General features: G+C 38.5%; 2 protein-coding genes across 2 annotated transcripts; one reads left to right on the top strand and one right to left on the bottom strand.

Moving 5' to 3' along the window:
- Nucleotides 1–3,425: 3,425 nt before the first annotated feature.
- slc30a4 (solute carrier family 30 member 4) lies at nucleotides 3,426–22,733 on the bottom strand. The gene is made up of 8 exons (XM_059350277.1): nucleotides 22,230–22,733; nucleotides 19,519–20,023; nucleotides 15,778–15,924; nucleotides 13,908–14,061; nucleotides 13,381–13,609; nucleotides 12,307–12,412; nucleotides 12,059–12,193; nucleotides 3,426–4,665 (listed from the first exon to the last, which is right to left on the bottom strand). Exons 2-8 carry the CDS (start codon nucleotides 19,910–19,912, stop codon nucleotides 4,511–4,513), a joined length of 1,320 nt encoding a protein of 439 aa, XP_059206260.1. The 5' UTR covers nucleotides 19,913–20,023; nucleotides 22,230–22,733; the 3' UTR covers nucleotides 3,426–4,510.
- On the top strand, nucleotides 22,416–26,677 carry bloc1s6 (biogenesis of lysosomal organelles complex-1, subunit 6, pallidin). The gene is made up of 6 exons (XM_059350281.1): nucleotides 22,416–22,562; nucleotides 22,783–22,868; nucleotides 24,556–24,715; nucleotides 25,070–25,157; nucleotides 25,258–25,344; nucleotides 25,787–26,677. The coding sequence occupies exons 2-6, from the start codon at nucleotides 22,820–22,822 to the stop codon at nucleotides 25,904–25,906; spliced, it is 504 nt and encodes a 167-aa protein (XP_059206264.1). The 5' UTR covers nucleotides 22,416–22,562; nucleotides 22,783–22,819; the 3' UTR covers nucleotides 25,907–26,677.
- The last annotated feature ends 1,297 nt before the right edge of the window (nucleotides 26,678–27,974 follow it).

The raw sequence follows: 27,974 nt of genomic DNA, 5'->3' as shown, positions 1-27,974 counted from the left end.
TCCAATGTGTTTTTAAATGCTACATGGATATTTCCCAGTCACAGTTGTAGCTTCATAGAATGTAAACACTGACAGGAGGTGCTGTCGATGAGCTCTGTCCTATATTAATTACGGCTGGAGGCCATTGGCTTGGTATTTTGTAGTCAAATATACTGCACGTATATACTGCAAGTGTAGAGAGACAGGGGGGACTTAAGTTGAACTTTCAGGCTATGTGCAATGAAGTTATTTAGGGAAACAATGACAGAAGAGGAAGTATGCAGGGCCGGAACCTGTGTACGTGACTCTGCCACGGACATTATGACACCACAGACCATGTGACCAGGCAGATATTACTCCCACAGTTAATGAGAAGTGAGAGAAGGAATTCCTCATGTGTTATAATGGAGCATTTTAATGCTTTAATAATGAAAACACTTTGAGAAAGGGATCTCTTTTGACCTGCATGTTGTTCTTTGAGTGGTTCAGACACTGGTGACTGAAGAGGGCTCGTTACGGCAGTTTATGGTGCTGTAAGGTGAAGCCGGCAGGTCAGGTGGATGCTGTAAACTATTGGCTCCACTGCAATACAAACAGAGGAGTGGCTGCTTTTGGTTACCTGGAAACTGAGACACTCCTAGTTAGCTGATGTTGTCGATAGTAAACCTTTGAGATGTCTACATTTTGATTAAGAACCATGTTCTGCGGGAAAAGCCTCGAGCAGTATAAGTGTTTCAAAGTCAATACAAACAGTATGCTCCTTTACATAATTACACTTAGCCTTTAGGTTAAGACGCCTAAGATTTGACTCATTCACCAATTTTCTTGTATTTCATGTAGATTTTCTCCAATAGGGAGGCTTTATGTTACAAAAAACTTCAAGACTCTTAATTATCACGTGCAACAATAACAAAAGCTTTCATTGGCAACGGCAATCCCCCCCAACAGAGCAAGAAAATAATGCAAGTAAAAGCAAATCAAGAATCTAAAACATATGTTAATGTAAGTTAAACTACAGGGCTAAAACATAGACATAAATAAAATATGAAGTATAAAGAAGATTTCGTTGACAGTATTTGATAAACTGAAAGTTAATGTATATGCATAGTGAAAAGTACAGTAAATATAAGCACACAGACGTGTAAACAGTTTGTGTAAAAGTTGTGACCGCAATAATTCAATATTAGTTTTCAAAGCAGTTCTATCATGTAAAGAACAAGAACATAAATGTGTTTCACACTACAGGTCATTCCTAGTGTGCAGCACTATTTATATACAGTCTATGGTGCAGCACCATTAAAGGGTTAAATAGATTGTAGACTATATGTGTGTGTAGGTTATCTTATCAAAATGAAAATGACATGAAAATAATTTCTCAGCTGTTGGAGAAGTACGCCACCTAGTGTTGAAAGTGACAGCAACATATGCTGCACACTATAGTTTTAAAAACAGAAACAAATACAGTACATGATATTTTTACTGGAAGCCAGTAAAAAAATCATGTATTTGCACCATACAGCAAATAGTAAAAACTACAACTTTGAAGCCGGGGCTGATATATAACTTTTAAAATCTCTTAATTGGGCATTTTTGGGGGGACAGATAGCATGTACATTGCAACAACAGCACCCTATGACAAACCTTGGAGCCAGGTAGGGTAATGTCCATTAAAAAACGAAGAATTAAAAATATAGAGAAACAGGCAATAGTGTAAAAAGAAGAAGAAAACACTTGGCCAGGGCTCTGACATGTATTCCTGAGAATCAGTGGAAAGACTCGAAGAGAGATGTCCCATGACACTTTGTTTTCTGATGTGACTAACTTTGAAAAAACAAAAAGATTGATGACAAAAAGATTAGTCGAAATCTGGTACCGACACACTTTGAGCAAATTTTAACAGTACAACTTTATGTTTATTAAGTGTTTACCAGATGCTTTTTATAGTATATATGAATTCATATAATTGATTCAATTTTTAATGAGTTTTATCGATACCAAATACTTGATTGTGTTCCTTGTATTTTCTGAGATACAGGCATTTTCTTATCATACTATATTTAATCTCTGGGCACATGGAACATCTGTTCTTTCATATAATTACATTTTTATAGCACAAGCAGAAGTCCCATGTGTTCACTTTTCAAATAATTTGATAATATTGTTTATCAAATTGTTTCCCATTTGTGCTTCAGCAAGTCCAGAGAACACTTCCAAAGGAAATGTCAGTTGCAGGCACAAATGTGTTAATAAATTAGTCGATTGACATTGTGAAAACTGATTAATCATTTTATTATTTTTTTTAGCATAAATGCCAAATGTTTGCCAATTTCATTTGCACCTTTTTTTCTTATATGACAGCAAGTTTAATATCTGTGTGCTCTGGACAAACTATTTGATGATGTTCTGAGCTTCAGTGACTGGTGATGTACATTTTTTACTACTGTTCATCAATTTTATTATTTCTACATTCGGGCTCAAATGTAAGTGTTGAATATGTTCTGAAGCCCCTTTATATGCACTACTGAACTCTTCTCAAAGCTTAAAAACCAACAAGTATGACATTTTAATCATAGATGTTAATAAATGAGTCAACATGAATTATTACCAAACATAAAGGATGAAAAAAAACAAAGAATTAAAAATATTGAGAAACAGGCAATACTGTAAAAAGAAGAAGAAAACACTTGGCTGCACAAGGTAGAATGCATGATTATGCTGTAATGGCCGTGGGATTAAAAAAATTGAGGTTTTCAATGGTTTTCATTGGGAAATTTGTCCTTTACGTTCTGAGTGTCTGTATTTGGCTCAATAGTAATAATGTACTAAGTAATAAAAATAACCTCACACCCATGCCAAAATTTATGCCATATTCAAAACCCACAAAAAAAATTAAAAAAAGAAAAAATGTCCCTAGTGAGGTACAATGGTTAACAAGTACTCATTCGACTGGAATTTGAAATAGAAAATTCATGTGGCCAAAGACGGATCAAACATCTGCAACAGTTACTGATTCAGTTGGAAATAACTATCCAGGTTCGAATAGAAGCTGTCAGTTGGATTATAAAGAGAGGTGGAGAACTTCTGCAGAATGTAAAAATGCACAGGCCACCCCAGAGACTGGACAAAAAAGTACAGTAGGAGACACTCAGGTATGAAGTGATAAATTAAGTACAAAATAATCAAATGTAAAGTCAGTATTGTAGGGATTGGATGAGTGAAAATGTGCAGTATGGGTGCTATAAAACCAAAATGAAGAAAACCATGAACACCAGGACTAGTTGCTGATGCATGGAGCTCATCGGCCCCAGGGGTGTCCCAGACTGCTGATTACACTTAATCAGGTCTGCAGAGAGAAAGAGAGCCAAGCAGCAGCAGCAGAGGAAGCAACAGAGGGGACGTCACACCAACATTAAGGTTGACCAGAAAACAAGATACTGAGACACACAAAAGATTAAATACTTTAATATTAACAAAAAACAGTGATCCAGTTCCTGATTTCTCTTGATGATTAATACCAGACAGGTGGAAAAGTTTACCATGAACCCTCCACAGCCTCTCAACACTTGACAGAGAAAACACTATAAGCATCATTATTGGCAAGTTTTAAACTCACACCTCACTCCCTGAAAACATTGCAACTCTGAAATACTGAAGATTTCACAAACCCGTCTGCATTGTTATACTGTCGGTTAACGATATGGAGAAAGTGGAGTATAGAGTGAAAGGGCTACAACCAGCTGAAGTCAGTCCAACAACCACGACTGTGGCATTTACTGTGTTTCAAAGTCAGTTTGTCACACTTTGATTGTCAGTTATATGCTCCCCACAGTTAATTAGACGACATACTAGAATAAAATGTCAGTGTTTGGTCAGTACAGACTGCTTTAAGAATATTAAATGTCTTCTTTAAAAAATCTGCCGTACAACAGACTTTGGCTGGAGAATATTAATGATTAAGTGAAGTGCAATGTCGACTAAACATACACAAAGATAAAGGAGTTTTTGCCTCACTTGTGCCGGCAGTGAGGAGGACAGCAGTTATCATCAAATGACATGAGGTATCTTTTCATTTGCTGACATCCTCAGTAAAATAATCCTCGTAAATACAATTCTCCTACCTGGTAACAAAAAGTAAAATTGCCATCTGATGAAAAAACATCAGCTGTGATAAACCATACAGTACAATACAAAAAGAAAGTAAGTTGTCTGAATAGGCTTTAATGGTGAATTAAGAGCAAGTTTTTTTTCATTCTCCTCGGCTGAGACTTTAAGTATTCAAACCCATCTCTGAAAGCTTTGCGAGCGTAAGGGCATAAGGTCCCTGGAGGCTTTAGTGATCCTGTAATTAGAAGTGTGATCTCCTGTTGTTCCACTGACTGTCCTTTGGCACCAGACATTTTGCATTTTCATGTGTCTCTTGCTACGGCACGGAGCTGTGAGGGCGGAGCGGCCTCCAGGCCCCTCTGTGTGCTCTGTGCCGTCCGTCTGGCTCCAACAAATGCACCGTGGAAGTCAACGTGAGTCTCTCTCTTCAGGCGATGGACTGCTGGCATTGTGCACAAGTGCGTACCTGCCTCAGCCTGTGTGTCTGCACCTGCACTGTGCATCTGGAGAGTTCGTAGGTGTGGAGCAGCAGGTGGCGTGCCTTCGCCTGGACGTCCTCCCAGTTGCTGGCACTAGAGGGCGCTGCAAACACAAAAATGCATTTGAATATAAATGGAAAAAAACTTAAATCTTGCTCACAGCAGACATTTTGAAACGTCAAAATAAGAACGACAGCATTCTTGTTAGACCAGGTTTCTGAGCTCTGTTGATGACTCACTGGGACTGTTTTCTGGAACACTTAATCCCAAATCCCAAATGAACCTTTGTTAAGATCTTTAGTTACACCTGTGCTTTCCTGTTATGACAAGTCAAAAGGTGGGACATTCAAGTCTTTGTTTAACCAATCATACTTAAGGAAATGGTAAATGGGCTGCCATTGTATTTAAGCTAAACTGACCCCTTTATTTAATTTTTTCAGTCAAGTTTCAGGTCATCAAATTTATGAATGGAGCCCTAACTTCTGGTGCACATTACTTTTCTAAGTATAATTTAAAAAAATATATATTTTTTTTACAAAAATTAAGTTATATGTGTAAGAGTTTTTTTTATTTCCTGCAGTGATCACGTAGCAATTTTCTTTTTATCTCTTTATCTCCTTTGTTTACCTTTGTGCATAACACTGTGGGAGATAGTTTCCATAATCAACACTAAAAGAAATCACTTTTTTTAAATATGCTAAGTACATCTGCTTTTATTCAAACTGGATAGAAAAGATGAATGAGAGACTACAATCTCCTAATGTTCTTTTTAAAGTCAACATGGATGCTACAAGGATGAAGAGTGAGAACAAAGTAAAGAACAGGCACTCAAGTTTCTTGAGAGATGAGAAGCAAAAGCTGTATTCTTAAGAGAAAAACCCTGCAACATGCTACACTTGGCAGAAATAAGTTGCAGCACATCATCCATTGAACATCACCCTTACTGTGAAGCCTGATAGTGGCAGCATCACCAAAACAAAAATCGAAGCCAAACATAAGCAAATTGCAGAGCAGACCTCGCTGCAGAGGGATAAAGACCTTACAAAAAATTTCTGCTCTGACAGGTCACTGACATTTAACATGCTGCCAAATTAACACTGGAAAGCATCAACAACATCAAAGTGATCAGCCGAAGGCGGCGGAGCCAGGGCACTGACATTTAACATGTTGACATGTATTCCTGAGAATCAGTGGAAAGACTCGAAGAGATATGTCCCATGACACTTTGTTTTCTGATGTGACTGACTTTGAAAAAATCTTAAGCAAATGCCACGACAAAATCAGCACACACCAAATTGACAAAGAACATATTTGGCAACAAGCTGCAATCACTGCCAATGCTATTTAAAACAAGTGTTGTTTGAATATTTATGTAACTGACATGTCTGCATTTTTGAGTGACTCAGACTATAGCTGAAACAATGAACCATTTATATCCAAAAAAATAGATTTAGTATGATGACAAAAAGATTAGTCGAAATCTGGTACGGACACACTTTGAGCAAATTTTAACAGTACAACTTTATGTTTATTAAGTGTTTACCAGATGCTTTTTATAGTATATATGAATCCATATAATTGATTCAATTTTTAATGAGTTTATCGATACCAAATACTTGATTGTGCTCCTTGTAGTTTCTGAGATACAGGCATTTTCTTATCATACTATATTTAATCTCTGGGCACATGGAACATCTGTTCTTTCATATAATTACATTTTTATAGCACAAGCAGAAGTCCCATGTGTTCACTTTTCAAATAATTTGATAAATTGTTTCCCATTTGTGCTTCAGCAAGTCCAGAGAACACTTCCAAAGGAAATTTCAGTTGCAGGCACAAATGTGTTAATAAATTAGTCGATTGACATTGTGAAAACTGATTAATCATTTTATCATTTTTTTAGCATAAATGCCAAATGTTTGCCAATTTCATTTGCACCTTTTTTTCTTATATGACAGCAAGTTTAATATCTGTGTGCTCTGGACAAACTATTTGATGATGTTCTGAGCTTCAGTGACTGGTGATGTACATTTTTTACTACTGTTCACCAATCTTATCATTTCTACATTCGGGCTCAAATGTAAGTGTTGAATATGTTCTGAAGCCCCTTTATATGCACTACTGAACTCTTCTCAAAGCTTAAAAACCAACAAGTATGACATTTTAATCATAGATGTTAACTAGAAAATTTCTAAAGAAATTTTGATTGTGTGCTTGCCTCTGGACCATCATTCTCGTGGCTCAAATCAACAGTCAAACAGGGACTCTGTCCTGAGTTCACAGACACCTCATACAAGTCTGTAGGACAAACGGTTCACAAGTTAGTAAAAGGGGGCGTGGTCACTCACAGGGGGCGTGGCTTGAATCAGCAGTTAAACAGGGACTCTGTCCTGAGTTCACAGACACCTCATACAAGTATCTAGGAGAAACGGTTCATTAGTTATGAAAGGGGGCGTGGCTAATCAAAAAGGGCGGGAATTTATGAAACATTGTTATGTATAAGTGGTCAGTGATGAACCATCATTATGCTTGGCAAGTTTGAGGAAGATTGGACAATGTATGGTCAAGTTATAAGGTCTCATGTTTTATGAAGTCTGTTTACTTAGAGTAAACTGACAGTTATCAGTTAGAATGTCTGTGTTGGAGGAGGGGGGGGCTTTGGTAGCTAAGCAACCACGTGGCCAGGTGAAGTCGACCAATAAGAGCAGAGCAATCAACTGAAATTAACTGCTGTTGGAGAGAGTTCCGCAGACAGAGGTGGACAAACTGAAAATTCTGGCCTTGAACAGAAAGCATTTTTGGCAAAACCATAATACCTATCATTGATCCGACTTCACTTTGAGCGTCCTGAGTTCTTCCTCAACGTCTACATATATATTTTTTTAAGAAAAATGAAAAAATAGCTTTGTTAGAGCGAATTCAAAAAACTCTTACATCTCCTTTTTTGAGATATCATCCTGCGTTTTTAATATGGGAGCCAATGAGGCTGTTTTGGGGTTTTGGTGGTGCATCTCTGCATCTCACGCCTAAACTATAACTCTGACAGCTTTACCAGAGGATTGTGAGTGAGAGGACAAATTTTCCTACGTTTCTATGTATAAATCATTTCTGTAGAGTGAAATTTGCGGCCTGGAGCGCAGTTTTCAAATTTATTTTTTGACAATTCGTTCTCTCCCTCTACACTCTGTTTGATGACATCACCGCTCTAGACTCTCCATAGGGTTACATTGGGGGGATTTTTTGACGTGTTTTTGCCCAATAATTTGAAAACCGTTTGTCGAAATCCTTATAAAAGTCATAGCACACTTGTCATGGGCGAGCCGGTCGATTTGATACCTTTTTTGTGTATGTGCGGCCAAAACTGTGGGAGGAGTAGTCGACCGAAAAATGACACGGAAGAAACGGAAGAATAAAAACTAGAAAATTCCTAAAGAAATTTTGATTGTGTGCTTGCCTCTGGACTGTGACTCTCGTGGCTTATCAAAAGGGGCACGGATTAAACAGGGACTTTCTGCTGAGTACACTCACACCTCATACAAGTCTCTAGGACAAACGGTTCACTAGTTAGTAAAAGGGGGCGTGGCTAATAAAAAGGGCGGGAATTTATGAATTATTGTTATGTAGAACTGAAAAGTGATGAACCATCATCATGCATGACAAGTTTGAGGCAGATTGGACAATGTATGGTCAAGTTATAAGGTCTTATGTTTTATGAAGAAAGCCATGTCTGTTTACTTAGAGTAAACTGACAGTTATCAGTTAGAATGTCTGTGTTGGAGGAGGGGGGGGCTTTGGTAGCTAAGCAACCACGTGGCCAGGTGGAGTCGACCAATAAGAGCAGAGCAATCAACTGAAATTAACTGACGATGGAGACAGTTCCGCAGACAGAGGTCGACAAACTTGAAATTCTGGCCTCGAACAGAAAGCATTTTTGGCAAAACCATAATACCTATCATTGATCCGACTTCACTTTGAGCGTCCTGAGTTCTTCCTGAACATCTACATATGTTTTTTTTTAAGAAAAATGAAAAAATAGCTTTGTTAGAGCGATTTTAAAAAACTGTTAAATTTTTTTTTTGAGAAATCTTCCTTTATTTTTAATATGGGAGCCGATGCGGCAGTTGGTGCATTTTGTTTGAGCATCTGTGCGTCCTGCGCCCAAACTATAACTCTGACAGCTTTACCAGAGGATTGTGAGTGAGAGGACAAATTTTCCTACGTTTCTATGTATAAATTATTTCTGTAGAGTGAAATTTGCGGCCTGGAGCGCAGTTTTCAAATTTATTTTTTGACAATTCGTTCTCTCCCTCTACACTCTGTTTGATTTCATCACCACTCTAGACTCTCCATAGGGTTACATTGGGGGGATTTTTTGACGTGTTTTTGCCCAATAATTTGAAAACCGTTTGTCGAAACCCTTAGAAAAGTCATAGCACACTTGTCATGGCCGAGCCGGTCGGTTTGATACCTTTTTTGTGTATGTGCGACCAAAACTCTGGGAGGAGTAGTCGACCGAAAAATGACACGGAAGAAACGGAAGAATAACTAGAAAATTCCTAAAGAAATTTTGATTGTGTGCTTGCCTCTGGACCGTGACTCTCGTGGCTTATCAAAAGGGGCAGGGATTAAACAGGGACTTTCTGCTGAGTACACTCACACCTCATACAAGTCTCTAGGACAAACGGTTCACTAGTTAGTGAAATGGGCGTGGCTTATCAAAAGGGGCGGGGTTATCAATCACCAGTTAAACAGGGACTCTATGCTGAGTAATCGGACATCTTATACAAGTTTCTAGGACAAACGGTTCATTAGTTAGTAAAAGGGGGCGTGGCTAATAAAAAGGGCGGGAATTTATGAATTATTGTTATGTAGAACTGAAAAGTGATGAACCATCATCATGCATGACAAGTTTGAGGCAGATTGGACAATGTATGGTCAAGTTATAAGGTCTCGTGTTTTATGAAGAAAGCCATGTCTGTTTACTTAGAGTAAACTGACAGTTATCAGTTAGAATGTCTGTGTTGGAGGAGGGGGGGAGGCTTTGGTAGCTAAGCAACCACGTGGCCAGGTGGAGTCGACCAATCAGAGCAGAGCAATCAACTGAAATTAACTGACGATGGAGACAATTCCGTCAAAGTGAGCAGACAGAGGTCGACAAACTTGAAATTCTGGCCTCGAACAGAAAGCATTTTCGGCAAAACCATAATACCTATCATTCATCCGACTTTACTTTGAGCGTCCTGAGTTCTTCCTGAACATCTCCATATGTTTTTTTTTAAGAAAAATGAAAAAATAGCTTTGTTAGAGCGATTTTAAAAAACTGTTAAATTTTTTTTTGAGAAATCTTCCTTCATTTTTAATATGGGAGCCGATGCGGCAGTTGGTGCATTTTGTTTGAGCATCTGTGCGTCCTGCGCCCAAACTATAACGCTGACAGCTTTACCAGAGGATTGTGAGTGAGAGGACAAATTTTCCTACGTTTCTATGTATAAATTATTTCTGTAGAGTGAAATTTGCGGCCTGGAGCGCAGTTTTCAAATTTATTTTTTGACAATTCCTTCTCTCCCTCTACACTCTGTTTGATGACATCCCCACTCGAGACTCTCCATAGGGTTACATTGGGGGGATTTTTTGACGTGTTTTTGCCCAATAATTTGAAAACCGTTTGTCGGAACCCTTATAAAAGTCATAGCACACTTGTCATGGGCGAGCCGGTCGATTTGATACCTTTTTTGTGTATGTGCGACCAAAACTCTGGGAGGAGTAGTCGGCCGAAAAAACACCACGGAAGAAACGGAAGAAAAAGAAATATAAAAATAAGCCCGGTGAATAGTAGTTAGTGTGCTTTTGCAAGCAAGCACACAAAACTAGAAAATTCCTAAAGAAATTTTGATTGTGTGCTTGCCTCTGGACCGTGACTCTCGTGGCTTATCAAAAGGGGCAGGGATTAAACAGGGACTTTCTGCTGAGTGCACTCACACCTCATACAAGTCTCTAGGACAAACGGTTCACTAGTTAGTAAAATGGGCGTGGCTTATCAAAAGGGGCGGGGTCATCAATCACCAGTTAAACAGGGACTCTATGCTGAGTAATCTGACATCTTATACAAGTTTCTAGGACAAACGGTTCATTAGTTAGTAAAAGGGGGCGTGGCTAATAAAAAGGGCGGGAATTTATGAATTATTGTTATGTAGAACTGAAAAGTGATGAACCATCATCATGCATGACAAGTTTGAGGCAGATTGGACAATGTATGGTCAAGTTATAAGGTCTCGTGTTTTATGAAGAAAGCCATGTCTGTTTACTTAGAGTAAACTGACAGTTATCAGTTAGAATGTCTGTGTTGGAGGAGGGGGGGGGGGGGGGGCTTTGGTAGCTAAGCAACCATGTGGCCAGGTGGAGTCGACCAATCAGAGCAGAGCAATTAACTGAAATTAACTGACGATGGAGACAGTTCCATCAAAGTGAGCAGACAGAGGTCGACAAACTTGAAATTCTGGCCTCGAACAGAACGCATTTTCGGCAAAACCATAATAGCTATCATTGATCCGACTTTACTTTGAGGGTCCTGAGTTCTTCCTGAACATCTCCATATGTTTTTTTTTAAGAAAAATGAAAAAATAGCTTTGTTAGAGCGATTTTAAAAAACTGTTAAATTTTTTTTTTGAGAAATCTTCCTTCATTTTTAATATGGGAGCCGATGCGGCAGTTGGTGCATTTTGTTTGAGCATCTGTGCGTCCTGCGCCCAAACTATAACTCTGACAGCTTTACCAGAGGATTGTGAGTGAGAGGACAAATTTTCCTACGTTTCTATGTGTAAATTATTTCTGTAGAGTGAAATTTGCGGCCTGGAGCGCAGTTTTCAAATTTATTTTTTGACAATTCTTTCTCTCCCTCTACACTCTGTTTGATGACTTCCCCACTCTAGACTCTCCATAGGGTTACATTGGGGGGATTTTTTGACGTGTTTTTTCCCAATAATTTGAAAACCGTTTGTCGAAACCCTTATAAAAGTCATAGCACACTTGTCATGGGCGAGCCGGTCGATTTGATACCTTTTTTGTGTATGTGCGGCAAAAACTCTGGGAGGAGTAGTCGACCGAAAAATGACACGGAAGAAACGTAAGAATAAAAATAAGAAATAGTCCCGGTGAATAGTAGTTAGTGTGCTTTTGCAAGCAAGCACACAAAATAAAAATAGTCCCGGTGAATAGTAGTTAGTGTGCTTTTGCAAGCAAGCACACAAAATAAGCCCGGTGAAGAGTAGTTAGTGTGCTTTTGCAAGCACACAAAATAAATAAGTCAACATGAATTATTACCAAACATAAAATTAATTCCATTTTTTGTGTGAAAACTGAGAAAGTAAATGTAAATATGGACAACTATGGCTAGTGTCTGAATCATAAATTCAATAGTCTTTATTATGTACTGTATTTAGAAACCTTCAAATCTTTCTCTCCTTTATTGTGTGTACTGATGTAATGTATCTACTTACCGAGCTGCAGATGCACTATTGCTGCAGTCTTGTCAGCTGTCAGCGCCCAGACATTCAGCTCATCCACTGAATGGACATCCTCCAGCTTCAGAAGGTCCTCTCTGATTTTCTGAGTGTCCAGATGCCTGGGAACACCTGACGAAGCAAAATGAAAAAAAAAACCCCACCATAATGCACCTACATACAGCACTGTGAATACTCATAAACAGATTTCAACAGGACTCCTGGGACCAGAACTCAAGACGTACCCTCCAGCACGATGACCGTTGTGTCTCGTATGATGCGGAATGTAGTGACGAGAACGAGGATGGAGAAGATGTAGGTACAGATGGGGTCCGCCAACTTATACTCCGGCTGTGAAGTCAGAGAGTTACATCAGATCAGCTGAAAAAGGTGCACTGTCTTTTTACATTTATTTAAGCATGAGAAGTTACTAATAATAAATTAATACATTTGTCAAGTGCCTATTGCATGCTGATTCATTGTGGTAGTTCATCTGAATTCAAGAGTTAATCTTAAAATGAAGCCAAGAGATGGCAGCAGATTCTGGTACATTACATTTGAAATGTTGCACAATGATTTTGAAATAACAAATAAGTAAAAAACCTAATCTGCTGCCATCTCTTGGCATCATTCATCAAGGCCTTAAATGATGCCATGAGGACTTGTGCAAAAGTAGTTTGATATGTTCTTCTCTTTGTTTATATTTATTTATTGTTGTTGTTAAATTTTTTCTGCTGTTTTTTATATTCTTACTATTTATTCGTTTTCACTTTTGTTTATTTATTTTAAATCTAGCACTGACAAGGAATGCACTTAATTTCATTGTACGTGTGATAATGATAATGAAGATAATCTATTCTATGTATGTCCAACATTCAACACCCCTAAAATAAACTGATGCTTGGTCTAAGTGTAACATGTAAAAATGTTGTCACAATTTTCAGCTAATGACATGACCAGTGCATCTCAAATATGTTTAATTTTTTTGCACAATTTTTCATCCTTTCACAATAAAGCTCTTGTTGCTACTTGAGAGCACAATGTGGAAAAACAATAATAATAACTAATAAACAATAGTTAGGATAAGATGACAGCCAGCTCAACAAAACCTTGCATTGCACTTTTCAACTAAACATTTCACACTGTGCTCTAGCATGATCTCCTCCATCATCAACAACTCTACAACTTTTGCACATTATTAATTTGGTGGGTACAAATTACTCTTTTATGCACAATGCAGCTGCAAATAGTACTGTAAAAGTAAACCACGTTAATTGTTAACATTATGGTAAATAATTCTAGAAGAAAGGTAAGTGTACCTTGAAGCGGACGATATAGGCAGCTATGAGCACGCCGACGCTCTGGACGAGGTCTCCCAAAGCGTGGATGAAGGCGGCTCTTACAGCGAGGCTGCCGTGCTGCCTATTCTGCTGACCCGACCCAGCTGGCTGTGAACTTGAACCGTGAGAGTGACCATGGCCGTGTGAGTGACTGTGACCGTGAGAGTGACCGTGGAGGTGACCATCTTGGTTTAACAAGAAACCCATTCTGTAAGACACAAGAGAGATTTATTTTATACATTGACATAAAATATATTTTGTCCAGTACACATTATGGTTTCACTGACTCAGAGCTCGTGGTCAAACATTACACACTGAGGACCAGCAGTTTAAAGCTATGATGTGCTTCTTAAACAATACTTGGGACTGAACTGTTACATTTGTGCTGAAACTCTCAGGGACACATTCAGCACTGTCACATACTGTAGCTGCACTTCAGTTCTGTTTTTGGAGAAGCATCACAGTTGTCTCTAAATAGACATTCACATATCAGCCTTTTCTCTTACATGAGGTTGACAGCCACCCCCACAGCTGCAGTGATGAGCATGACATCGCCATCTATGTCGAATTCGAGGTGTATCGTCCTCTGAACCGCCTCATAGAGCAGAAAAGCCGTTAGGATGTAGATGAGCGCCACACTGACGACTGCCGATACCACCTCTAGGTCAGGAAGTCACAATCAGTTGTACATACAAAGCATATTCACAACAATTAAAAATACAAACTATAAGAAAACCTGATTTACAATGTGTCTAAATAACTAGGGGTGAACAATGCTGGTTAGCTTAAAAGAACGGTGCAAAAACTCATTCTGCGGGTGTAGGAAACAACATCGAAATGCCCAAAATATTCATGTGATTTATTTTAATTTTATTTTGTTGTGCTATGGACCTCCAATTAGTTATGTCCCTAATAAAGTGACACTTTAACTGAAGTAGGCAGATTTAAGAATCTAATCTAATAATGTGACTGATCAGATCTGTTCAACCTTCATAAATACTATCCAGGATTCATGTTTAGCTTCAAGCAATGCATCTCAGCCAGCATGTTACATGCTATTTTTGGATCAAATATATTTTGTATTTATGGCTACTTCCACTGTATATGTGTTTCAATTATAGTTTTTAGGCCTCTTGAGTATGTCTATTTCTATTTCAAACCCCAAACGGCAACTGACTTAATATATGTTATTCATCCAAAAAGATTTCTTACTCGCATTGGGCAAGAAGCCGGTGTCAATTTTGGACCCTGAATGTGTGACTGTTAAATTCAAATTACATTCCTGTTTTCTAATCTACTGATATCTTGGCATCTGGCACATTCAGCTTTTGGGAGGCTGTGGCTCGCTTGGTAGAGTGGTTACCCGTTGATCAGAAGGTAGGTGGTTCGATCCCCGACCATGGCAACCTACATGTCGAAGTATCCTTGGGCAAGATACTGAACCCCAATAACCCACCGATGCTGCGTTCATCAGTGTGTGAATGAATTCCCAATGGTGGCAGGTGGCACCAGTGTGCCCTGGTAGCCTCAGCCACCAGTATGAATGTGTGTGTGAACAGGTGAATGAGCGTAGTCTGTAGTATAAAGCGCTTTGGATAAAATAGCTATATAAGTGCAGTCCATTTACCATTCTTTTAGACAGAACCAGCTTCTCTCTGACGTGTGGGAAAAGAGCTTGTGAAGCAGTTTCTCTTTCACTTCCTGTGAGATGGGAGAGGCTGCCTCTCCTCTCTAGATTTGATTCACCATTCCGTGCTTATGATCATGACAAGGTTGCCGAAGACAGGTTGGCTGGCTGCAGGTATTTATTAATTTAGAAAGCTCATCTTGGGCAGTTGCCATCATATATTTTATGTCAGCATTGATGTTGTAATAATCATGATTATCAGTAAAAAACAGGACAGCCTGGGGCAACTTTAAAAAAAAGTTTTAATGGGAGTAAAAGCGTACCGCACCCCGAATGCCTGCAGTAAAAACAACAAAACTCAGAGCACTAGAATGCCTGATGTCATGCGCTTCTTCATCATTGTCTGACAAATCCCTGACTCATCCCAAAAAAAAAAAAGTCCCTCACACCCTCAATCAGAGCTTGAGATCTGTCTGATCTGGGTCTAACAGAGAGCTCACTGGTGCAAACATAACAGCCAGAACTGATCAATTATTGGTATAAATTTCAATAATCTGTATCTGCACTTATAATTGAATCTTTGGCATTGTTTAAAATCTGTTCTTGCTTGAATACTTCTGAACAATCACTTTCTTTGTTGAACATCTTTATCAGAAACCACCTGCATCCGTTGATTTCACACAGAAGGAGGGGAGAGAAACAGGAAGTGGAAAGAGGAAGTGGAAAGGCGTCTGAGATCGGAGACTTACCGAGGCGATGGAGTCCAAAGGTAAACCTCTTTGTGGGTGGCTTGGTGGAGAGCCAGAGGGCGAGCAGAGAAAACAAAATGCCCACCACGTCTGTCAGCATGTGCACAGCGTCAGTCATAATGGCTAAGCTGTTTGATAAGTACCCGCCTGAAAGTAAAAGATGATAGGAATGAGATCGATCTAAGATATTTGTGCGTACACAGACATTAAGATACAAAACAAGTTCAGATGGGTGATGGCTCTGTAAAATGCTCTGTGGAGCTACAGGTACATTCCCAAAGTTTTTGGGGACTTTCACACTCGATCACCAAAAATGTAATAAAGGAACTCTGTTCCCTTCACCACAAAACACTGACTCATAAAAAAACCCAAAAGCCCTCTATATCTAGTGTGAAAAAAATAAAATAATGCTCTGCAAAACAGAAAATATCCAGTACTCGTCAACCAAATGGTTTTCAAAATGCTCATTATTTATTTAATGGCCATTGTTTTCCCTTGGTATAATAATTTTTAACAGGAAAATATATGATCCAAAGATTAGTAAAATAACTAAAAAAAACACAGCCAGTTAAATCCATAACCTAGTAGATTATTTAGCACATGTAAATAATCTTACAGGTGAAGTTCCGATTCGGCAGTTAAGGGAAGTTAAGCTTGTTACTGTTTAGCAGAAGACATTTTTACAAGGGCTCAAAGTTTATTCGTTTATGTGGGGAATGTGATTGACGCAAGGACACATCTTGAACCTAATTTCAGGTCACCAACTTCACATTAAAAGAGAGTGAGGCCAACAGCAATCTCTAATGGTATGTCTCTAGTGGTATACCGGTACAGCTGTATACTAGTCCAGGAATCGTACATTTCTGAGCGAAAGAGCCCTTTTTGTGTGTTCGAAATCTTAGGTAAAGCATTAACGCTGTATCAAACCCATGTTTATGTAACCTTTATTTAATTTGTAACAATGTCAAAAAAGGGAAATTTCACTGTTTTTTTAACATCAAGGCCACATTGTACCAAATCCATATCAAAAACCAATATACTGAGACTGGTCAAATCTGGATTAGATTATCACAGAGAGACTAAAGATTCTTTAAACACCATTTTTGGAGGTTTCACTGCTTTTTTGAACACCTAGACTGTATGGGGCGGCTGTGGCTCAGTTGGTGGAGTGGTCCCCTACTAATCGGAGAGTTGGTGGTTCGATCCTGGACCATGGCAGCTTACATGTTGAAGTATCCTTGAGCAAGACATTGAACCCCAAATTGCTCCTGATGCTGCGTTCATCAGTGTGTGAATGAATTCCCAATGGTGGCAGGTGGCACCCGTTTAGGGTAGCCTCTGCCACCAATATGAATGTGTGTGTGAATGGGTGAATGAGCGCAGTCTGTAGTGTAAAGTGCTTTGAGTGGTCGCAAAGCGACTAGAAAAGCACTATATAGGTGCAGGTCCATTTATTAGACCCGGGGCCTGTTCCAAAACAATGGGTTTACCAAATAAGAGGCTTATTTTGGTTAGTCTAGCTCATTTTCAGTTAATTCCATTTCACAGCTATAGTTGCCATCGTAACTGAGCTTGAACTATGCTGAATTTGCTTTATGGAAATTAATCACTCGAAACGTGGTTTATGGAACAGGATGAGGTCTCTTTCAAGAACTGCAGCATTACTTTGACTTGTTAAATCTGGACTAGGTTGTCCCAGAGAACCCAGATTCGTGAAAATGTTTTCTTTTTGTGAAAATGCAAAAATGGGAAGATTTCACTGCCACTGTTTATTTCACATCTAAACCACAGTGAACCGGGTCTCTTTTAAAACCACTATACTTAAGACTGGTGTAGAGCGGGGAGATACAGGTGATGGTTTTAATAATAATATTAACAACTGAATAATCCCAAATTTAATTCTATACATCAGCCCTGAGACAAATACTATTTGTTTTATTGTTTTTTGGGGCAGTAGTTTGTGATTGTATTTCATCATCCTGGACATATTCAAGCTATTGAATAGCTACTATTATAATACAATTCTATGTGTATGACCAACTTAAGAGATGTGCCAGTTTAAATTTGTTAAGATGTTAAAAGGTTCTTTGTTTCAGGGAAGGTAGCCTGCCTCTGCTATAAAACACTGCTGTAAAATAATACTGATATGTGATAGACTGTTGATAAGTGAAAGGCACAATCAATGTCTGTCTCTGTTTGATCACGGTTAGGTATTGGCATTACTCAGTTGCGCTTATCTCAGCAGCCTTGTCTAGACCAACACATTTTCGAAGCCGTACAGATGATGCTGAAGTTAGCTTCTGATTCTGCAGTTTAGGGAAGTTAAGATTGTTACTGTTCGCTCATGTGGGGAATGTTCAAGACGTATCTTGAACCTAATATCATGTCACCAACTCGACATTAAAAGGGAGTGATGCCAAAATCAAGCCCTAATGGTATGCCTCTAGTGGGATACTGGTACAGTACTTTTATGTAACTGGTATTCCATTTGTGAAAATGCAAAAAAAGGAGATTTCACTGCTTTTTTTAACATCTAGGCCACATTGTACCAGGTCCAGATGACCCAAAGATTAGTAAAATAATTAAAAAACAACAGTGAATTAAATCAATAACCCAGGAGATTATTTAGTACATGTAGATAACCTTACAGGTGAAGTTAGCTTCCGATTCGGCAGTTAAGGGAAGTTAAGCTTGTTACTGTTTAGCCAAAGATGTTTTTACAAGGACTCAACGTTTATTCACTCATGTGAGGAATGTGATTGACACAAAGACGCATCTGAACCTAATATCATGTCACCATTTGACATTTAAAGGGAGTAATGTCAATATCAATCTCTAATGGTATGCTATATAGTGGTATACTGGTATAGCTGCATACCAGTCCAGGGATTGTGCATTTCTGAGTAACCGATGCCTTTTTTGTGTGTTCGAAATCTTGGGTAAAGCCTTAACGCTGTCTTAAACCCACTTTTATGTAACCTTAATTCCATTTGTGAAATTGCAAAAAAAAAAAGAAAAAAAGATTGCACTGCTTTTTTAACATCAAGGCCACATTGTTCCAAATCCAGATCCAAAACCACTAAATTTGGATGAGTCAAATCTGGATTAGATTATCACAGAGAGACTAAAGATTCCTTAAAAAACATATTTCAGATTAAACCTTCAACCTTTGTGTTAAAATACAAAAAGAAGATTTCACTCCCCTTTTTAACAACCCAGACTATATTGAACAACTAAGACAGGCTTATTTCAGTTAGTCCATTTTCAGTTTATTTGGTTCCATAACGCAAATTCAACTAGTTTCCCAGCTATAGTTGCCATCGTAACTGAGCTTAAACTATGCTGAATTTGCTTTTATAGAACTGAATTAGCTGAAACTGGCTTTATGGAACAGGCCATAAGTATCTTTCAAGAATCGCAGCACTACTTAAACTTGTCAAATCTGGACTGCATTATCCCAGAAAAGCCAGAAACTTTTTATTACACACAGTCACACACACTTTTCGTAAAAAAAAAATGGGGAGATGTCACTGCATTTATTTCATATCAATACCACATAGAAGCAGGTCTCTTTCAAAAACTACCATACTTAGACTGGTCAAATCTGGACTAGACTATCCCAATGAGGCTTAAGATAAGCTTGTTTGTCCTCTGCCTCTCTGTGACAGGTTGGTCATAGAGTTGCCAGTGATATCTGGCAGTAATAAAATAATTATGTAGTGTGAGGGTTACTCTACTTACCTATAATTTCACCCATCATGAAAAGGAAATACAGCACAGCTGCAATGATGAGCCTCTTCATCACTTTCTTGTGTTTGATCTTTTCCTTCTTCTTGGTGCAGCTGTCACAGGGGTCCATATTTAACCCAGGGCTGCCCAAGCTGGAAGAGGAGTCAAGCAGGGAGTCATCATCATCCACCACCATGGTGTTCACCGCCGCCCCGTTGGACGGAGCTCCGGCAGAGTAATCTGACATCTCCCCAGAGACCACGACTTTGAGCTGGTTGAATTTGGGTGTCTCATCATCGACCAGCTCCGAGGACAAGTCAAAGGGCGCCGTGTCACTCAGGTCCCAGTCGCTCCGCTCTCTCCTGAAGGCGGACCGCACCTTGCTCAAGAGGTTCCCACCTGACATCTTCAAGACTTATATATAATCAGGTGAGCTCTGTCTGTAGGTTGCTGTCCTCCCAGGTAATCATTCACAACTTCGCAGCATACATTGTGGATTTTGACTCCATTTTAGCACCTGTAAAAAACAAAAAAAATGAAGTGACACCAGAACACACACAGTATCATTTCACAATACGAGAGCAACAACTTGAGATCTTACCAGACCTTTTCTCACTGGCGCTGACACTGAAAGTGGCTTAAGGGAATGCAGTATTTGTGTATCATATGTAGACAGTATATAGTGCCACAGCAGCATGCCATAAGCCGATCCCTGGAGTGGTATGCCACTTGTGTGCCAGCGGTGTGAGGGATTACAAGTGATACTGTTATCTGCCGACTAGTTATGACAGCTGTTGGAAACATTTATTTACCATTTTACATTTAAAATAACTGTTTTGCTCATTTAGCTTACATGTCTTTACTCAAAGAGAATCCAAAAATTACGTTTTTAATGAAAACAAGGAGGACATTGTACATTTGAAATGCTTGGGAATATATGCAACAACCCATAGGCTTTATTTTTTCTCACTTATGATGAGTTGGTAGAGAAAGATCACTCCCCACATGTTTTCACTGTTCCTTTTCTCATTTATCATGACTTTTAAAATGTGTCTTTTTAAAACATACATAAAGGCTTGTGTCTGTTTAAAACTTTTTAAATGAATGTAAGATTTTTTTTATGATATTAAATGTAAAGTAAAAACTATAAAAAGAAAGCCATGGAAATATTAATGTTCATAAGACAAGCGAGAGAGGTAGTGCTGAGAGCATTGTCTGAGTTAGATCGTCCCTGGTTAAAATTATTTATTTGTCAGAATGTGTTTCATGTAGTAGTAAATATGACAATAGCCTCGATCGAGAGAGACAGTGAGTGAGAGAGAGGGGAATAATAAAAAATTTTCAGGTATTTTCGATGTTAAGCCCAAGGTAACCAGTTATTTTAGAAAAATATTACATAATATAATTTAACAAAATATTATCTGGACGGTGACGTAGGCCTCTTACTCAATAATAACTGGCAGTAGAGCAAATGCATGAGCATGAGTGACTCACGATGTACCGTAATGGTCTTGAGCAATTTAATTTAGCTGTAGTGAGTTCAAATCCATCTCTAACCAATCTGTGAACATTATATTTTCATTTCTTTATATATATTTTTTTTTTACAGATGGCTGTGATGAAGTGTTCACTTACACTGACAATATTCTCCAAAATAGATAGGAGATGCAAACTGGAAATCAGTAATGGTGCTGCTGTTGAAGCACAGACGAGTAAGCAACCAGTTAGTGTGGAAAAACGAGCTGGTACACAACACCGGCATGTACAGTTTCCTAACAGCAGGTCATTTTTTGTCAAAATTGGGTTTTTTTTGCCTAAATCATCTCCTCATGACGCCGGCCACCTATGGTAAAATCTCCTACACATAAAAACTAAAAAAAAAAAAAAAAAAAACAGCAAAGAAGAGCTAGAGGAAGATTGTTAAGTTATCAGTTTAGTTTATCAGTGTTTTATTGTTGACACTAATATTGGTAACACTTTACTCTAAGGTGTCTACATAAGAGTGACATGAGTGTGTCATAAACATGACATGGGATGTGTCATGAACATTAATGACACTTTGAAGTAACATTAATGCTCATGATACTTGTCATGTCATGTTTCTGACAGGCTTGTGTGACTCTTATGTAGACACCTTCAAAATAAAGTGTTACCATATCTTGCTTAAGTCACAAAGGCATGTTCAAAAAATTGCCTAAGTCATTTATTTCTCTTAAGTTACATAATTTACACACAGTGTTATTACTATGCCAATAGCCATCCTTTGTTACATCCTTTTTGAGTGAAATGATCAATAAATGTCATATGTTACACTTTTGGTGTTTTTTGTGTTTCCTGCTAAACTTGAAAAAATTAGTTAGGCGATTATTTTAACAGGGTGACGTTAAATTGAGTACATTAAAACACCTAACTATTGATAGCCTGGACGTCGTAGCCAGTCCGACTAAATAATAACGGGACATAACCATCAGCCGCTTTTCAATGTCGGCGCTCACTAACGTTACCTTTTTTCATGTCCGTCAAGTTGGTGACTTGATAATAAGTTAAAGATACGTCCTTGAGTCCCTCACACCCCCCACATGAGCTGATAAACTCTGACTCCTCTTATAAACGGCTACGTAGTAACTAGCTAGCTACTAACGTTTAGCTATCTTGACATCTCTACGACAGACAAACAAGCATTTTAATGTAGCCGTTTGTTAAGAAAGATAAGCCGAACTTACCTTAAAGATGTACTTTCGGCTTGTACAAACTTTGTGCGTCTTTGATGCACTTTAGGGTTGTGTTAACTTAGTACGTCTTTAAATCAAGGGACTGTCATGGTAGCACCGGTGTAAACATCACGGTGGGAACACCGTAGATATATATACGGAACTCTGCCTCAGGACCATACGCAACACCAGCAAGTTTGGTTTCGCCCGCAATCACGTGATGACGCAAGAGTCACATGACGTTTTTTTCAGCCGCAGCAACACATCAAAAAAATCTTTACCGTTGTTTATCCTGCTTTTGGTCGAAATAACTCACCACGCCTACAGTTGCAATTAAATAATCAGGTAATGTTCATTCAACATGTAATACGGCGTTCACTGATGTGAAAAGCTTTCAGATTGTGTGGTTTATTTATGCCTGTTCACGATACAAAGCAGCTCAGCAAGCTAGCTTCAGTACTTCCTCAACGGTTAAATGCTCGATGTTGTGATAAGACAGCTGACAATGTACACCTGATAAAACGGTGAGAGCGGATTGTCAGGTTTTTTGGTGCTTGTTTTTCAGGTTATTAAAGCAGTCTGGGTCAACAGAGTCGTTGCTTATGGAGGTAGAGGAGATGGAAGATGAAGGACCTTCGTCCCACAGTGAAGGTGTGTTTAACCTGCTCTCTGCTGTCTTCACTTCGTTTGCCTGCGATGACCAGGCTGACCATTAACTTCCAGCATCGACTTAAGCAAGATATGGTAACACTTTATTTTGAAGGTGTCTACATAAGTCACACAAGCCTGTCAGAAACATGACAAGTATCATGAGCATTAATGTTACTTCAAAGTGTCATTAATGTTCATGACACATCCCATGTCATGTTTATGACACGCTCATGTCACCCTTATGTAGACACCTTAGAGTAAAGTGTTACCAATATTAGTGTCAACAATAAAACACTGATAAACTAAACTGATAACTAAACTATCTAGCTCTTCTTTGCTGGGTTCTTATCTGATGCCTATGAATGTGGCAAATTGTCAAAGAAGTGATGGTCTTAAAGGGGTAAAATTACATGATCTGATCAACTGAGGATGTAGGCGATTTTACCATAGGTGGCCGGCATCATGAGGAGATGATTTAGGCAAAAGAAACAATTTTGACAAAAAATGACCTAGGCGATTATTTTAACAGTGTGACGTCATGTATCCTAATTGACTTGTTTGTGCTCAACAGTGAATCGTCTTCTCCCTGCTCCAACACAGCTAATTCAAGTGATCATCAGGCAGTTTCAGGAGTTCATGACAAGTTGATCATTTGAATCAGCTGTGTTGGCACAGGGAGAGATCTAAAGCATGCAGAACAAGTGGTCCTGCAGGAGACGATTGTGAAACGCTGCACTAAGTCGTAGACTGTGAGCATCAAGACAATGGGCCTCATGCAAGAACCACTTGCATGAACATAATAGTTCTTATGTGGCTTGTACATATGATTTGGAGAGCTTGCCAATTCACCAATTTCCTCGTATTTTTCATTTTCTCTTTGGCACACACAATTTATGAGTGGTCCAGACCTGTCAGGAGTGGTTAGACACTTCGACACTCCTTCTGGGGGAACTAGCAATCAAACCTGGAACTGTAGGATGAGGCTCACGAGACAAAGGCACTGCCTCCTGAGCTATACTGCCCCTACTATAAGCCAAGCGCCAAAACAGTGGATTTTGCTCTTTCCTTAATGCAGGTCAAAAGCATCTTTGTTTATGCCACGTTCATGTCATAGCACATTACATATTGTAAATACCAGTTCCTTTTTTTAAAAGAAAGTAACAAAGGTAGGCCACTTTCCTCCTTTCTACATCCAGCTCCTGGTACTACACCCATCTCCAGACTCAGCTTTATGTTGATCTTAACTAAACACCTGTACAGTTTCACGCTGCTGATTTCCATGCCAACATTATGCATTGTTCAGCAAATTTGTTTGTGTCCATAAACACATTGCATACACTGTCAAAGATATACTATTGCACACTTAGTATACAAGCATTGTCCAGTGATTATGTTGAAAAAACAAATGAAACATGAAAAGGAACAGCCTTCAGCCCTTATTTATGATATATTATATAAGACGTGCCCTAACTAGATCAACTTTAACAAGGCAATCTTACATCTTAAGTGACAGCTTTTACATTACAAAAAGTGAAAAGTAGCCTTTCAGGTTTCAAACATTTCAGTGATGCGTTTGTGAGGCTCAAATTGCCATCAGAACAAAGACAGGACTAATTTGTTAATTTTTTAATTGGCTGGTGTGACACTATACTGAATAGTTTGTACATATTTCTGTAATATTTGACAGATCTCCAGTTGGGACTGCAGGAATCACTGAGTCTGGAGAGCACAACTTCTGTAGAAAATGTGTTTGTGGATAAAAAAGCAGTGGACAAACTCACAGAAGGATTGCTCTCTCACTACCTACCAGATCTACAGAACTCTAAAAGAGCCCTACAAGAGCTAACGTGAGTATTTCCTTTTTTCGTGAGAGGTACTGCAAGCCAACTCTGTCTGCCTCGCAGTCAGCCGTGTGCTTCACACACAAACATGTTTTGACCCACATTCAGGATGGACTTGGTTAACCAGCTTCAATGCTGGCAGAACACAGTCAACCTGTTGATTTCAGTGTCATCGTGCTGCATTTTACTGCTGCATGTAACAAGTCCTGCAAAACAACCTGACCTGGCATTCACACATAGAATTCTTAGGGACAAAATAACTCCGACACATCCTGTCACATGAATGATTATCATTTTTTTTGCACATATTAAATTGATGGAAAAGCTCTCTTTCTTCCTCTTCATTTTTGTCTCAATTAGACAAAACCAGCTGATATCGTTGGACACACTGGACCAAGAAGTCACCAAGTTCAGAGAATGTAATGCCTTACTGGACCTCAATTCACTGGTTTGGACTGAATTATAATCACATTTTACATACTTTCTGATGTCTGTTTGTATACAGCAGCCAGCAGGAATGATTTCTAATCTAGTTTGTTGTTCTTTAGTTTACAGAGGCGAAGGTTTACCACAACAAACTGGTGAACATAAGGAAAGAGATGATTATGATCCACGAAAAAACGACTAAACTAAAGGTATCTCTCATCTCTGTGGAAGCCAATAGGGGACTTTATTTAAATTATAATGAAAACTTGAAATAAAAATGTAATTTTACCATATCATATAATTTCCCCTACATGTATGTGTTTTCTGATTAAAAGTCAAAATGAAAAGGCAATAATCAAAATTAGCATTTTTATTCTCACATACTTGTGTGCAAATCAATCTAGTATTTAAATCAAAATGAAAATGGCATTCAAGGTTTCATGTTTTATTCTTAACAGTGCACAATAAATGGTAAATTATTTCGTTTTTAAGTTTAAATGGTGATTTTAGTTAAGTCCCCTATGGGCTTCCGTACATCTCAATCAGATTTAAGAGTGGCTGTCAGTGATTAAAAGATAAGCAACAAATATATTTTGATGGATACAAACTGAACGATGCATAAACTGATTCATTGTTGACTGTTTATCTCAGAAAAGAGCTCTAAAGCTGCAGCAACAGAAGCAGAAGGAGGCGCTGGAGAAGGAGCAGCAACGTGAGAAGGAGCTTGAGAGAGAAAGGCAGCTTATCGCCAAACCTGCAAAGAGAACTTAGGATTCACAAGTATGTCTGCCATATAAATGGACCATACAGGTGCTTTTTCCATGCCTTTAGCCTATTTATTACATATCAACTGTACGTTGCATTACTGCTGACCATTTTCCAAAGCTCAACATTTTTAGATATTTCTTTTTTTAAAGATAATTTCTTGGAGAGAAGAGATACAGCTGAGATTTACAACCAGGAATGGTTCGACCACTAGGACTCCCACACCCCAGCATTTTTAGATTTCCGAACGGTTTCCCCTTCCATCCAAGCAGCCATTGTTTCCACTCATTTTGGTATTGCATTCAAATCTCTTTGAAACACGCTTGGTACATGTGATCCATAAAACTGAATTATGGCTGCACAATAAATCAAAACTTCATGGAAATTGCAATATTGACTAGTACAATGTCCAAATCAGAAGGAGGTGCAATGTTTTTAAAGGCAAGAAGTTTCAAAATACCTTTCTGAATTAAGTATTGTGTTGCTGCAGAGATGTACTGGGCTACAAATCGTATTCTCCAGAACTTGGAACAGATTCTCTCTCTAAAATAAAGTCACACAATTATCATTTTAATATATTTTTCAATGAAAGTGAAAATAGTGATGCAAACATGATCATTCCCTATTATATGATTAATACAGATCATATTGCAATTGCAATATCAGTCAAAAATAATCACAATTAGATATTTATTCCAAATTGTGCAACCCTATCTCAATATTAAATCTAGTTTTATCCTTGTCTGACTTAAATTACTGACTTAAAATGGTAATGCAGTTGACAGTGCTCATTTATGTACAGGTATGCTTTGAGTTATGCACTGTACTACAGTTTAGACAAAAAATGTAAGACCTGATTTCTTTTGCAATGCTTTATTCCCTATCTAAAGCATGTTTCATTGCTCGGACCAGACCATTTTAAGTGGAATTGAGGTTAAAAATCAAGTCCAGGGTTATCACCTGTTAGCTGCAGAGTACATTGTGGGGACAGCTTCTGCAAAGAAATGATATGGAGTTGTTAAAATAGGACTGTGATTGGCTTCAAACAAGGTTTGTCCTTGTTTCCAACGTTATTACAGAAAAGACTGTGACTGTCATTGTCAGGTTTTCTGCAAAACATGCTGAACTTCAGGGTTGCAAGTTGTTATCTGGCAGCTTGACTCCTGTTGTGTCTTCACTTGGATAATGAGACTCATCACAATAACTACGCTGCAGGAGGAAGCTAGATTTTTTAAATTTGAACGTTTTTGTAAACGTCTTTACTAAAAGAAATGGATCGAGAACCATCCATAAAAATCTTTTAGACTGTCCTCTGCTTTGGGAAATGGTTCACTTAGTAGACAGTATTTGTGATTGTTAGTAAATGAGCTGAATCGTGCAAAAAGTCTGGTATGATCCTTTATGTCGGATGTTGCCAAGATCACCACAAACCAAAGACATGGACTAAATCATCGAATGCTGGTACTTCCCACTATCAACCTCTGAAGACACACACAAACTCGAGCACTTCCCTGAGACTGGAACAAATTACTTTTAAAGACACTTTTGCAGCCATCAGACAATGAGGAGGAGAATCAATGCGTTTGCTGTCTTTTGTTAAAGATAAAGTGTTAATATATGTTGTTATTGAGCCTGTATGCCCTGTTAGTGTTGAATGTTGTAAGACAGGTATGTTGTTTAAATAGGTCTGCACTAAACCTAACTGACTGTACTTTTGGGGTCCAGATGATGTGAAAATGGATTATAATATGTACCAAACTTCGCCCCCGACATACATAACATCTGTAAATTTGTTTGACGGACCTTTCAGAAGGCTTCTATGCACTACTTACGCCTGGAACTCTACTGTTTGTACAATTATTAATAAAAGCAACACAAGCTGGTTTGTTGTAAAGTGGCTTGCAGTTTTGTTTTTTATTTGCTGGGTTTAATACATTTAAGCCGTGCAACCCAAAACACTGGTTCCCATCCTCGTCTTCTCCATTATGGGTCGCTAGAGCTTTATGGGGTGTTGGACCTACTGGTCCAGTATGTGTGTTGGTAGAAGCATTGAGCATGAGTCTAACATCGTTCT

Source organism: Centropristis striata, chromosome 2 (genome assembly GCF_030273125.1).
Source record: "Centropristis striata isolate RG_2023a ecotype Rhode Island chromosome 2, C.striata_1.0, whole genome shotgun sequence".
NCBI classification, from domain to species: Eukaryota; Metazoa; Chordata; class Actinopteri; order Perciformes; family Serranidae; genus Centropristis; species Centropristis striata.
Note: the sequence above shows the minus strand (reverse complement) of the source record. Positions and strands in the feature narration are given on the sequence as shown.

Bases quoted from the DNA above. Each gene is read 5' to 3' on its own strand.
- slc30a4 (XM_059350277.1), bottom strand. From the start codon at position 19,912: ATGTCAGGTGGGAACCTCTTGAGCAAGGTGCGGTCCGCCTTCAGGAGA. The intron at 13,610-13,907 runs GTAAGAGAAAAG...TGTGTCTTACAG, and splicing joins GGGGTGGCTGTCAACCTCAT to AATGGGTTTCTTGTTAAACC. The intron at 12,413-13,380 runs GTACACTTACCT...CTGACTTCACAG, and splicing joins CCTATATCGTCCGCTTCAAG to CCGGAGTATAAGTTGGCGGA.
- bloc1s6 (XM_059350281.1), top strand. From the start codon at position 22,820: ATGGAGGTAGAGGAGATGGAAGATGAAGGACCTTCGTCCCACAGTGAA. The intron at 24,716-25,069 runs GTGAGTATTTCC...TGTCTCAATTAG, and splicing joins AGAGCCCTACAAGAGCTAAC to ACAAAACCAGCTGATATCGT. The intron at 25,345-25,786 runs GTATCTCTCATC...TGTTTATCTCAG, and splicing joins AAAAAACGACTAAACTAAAG to AAAAGAGCTCTAAAGCTGCA.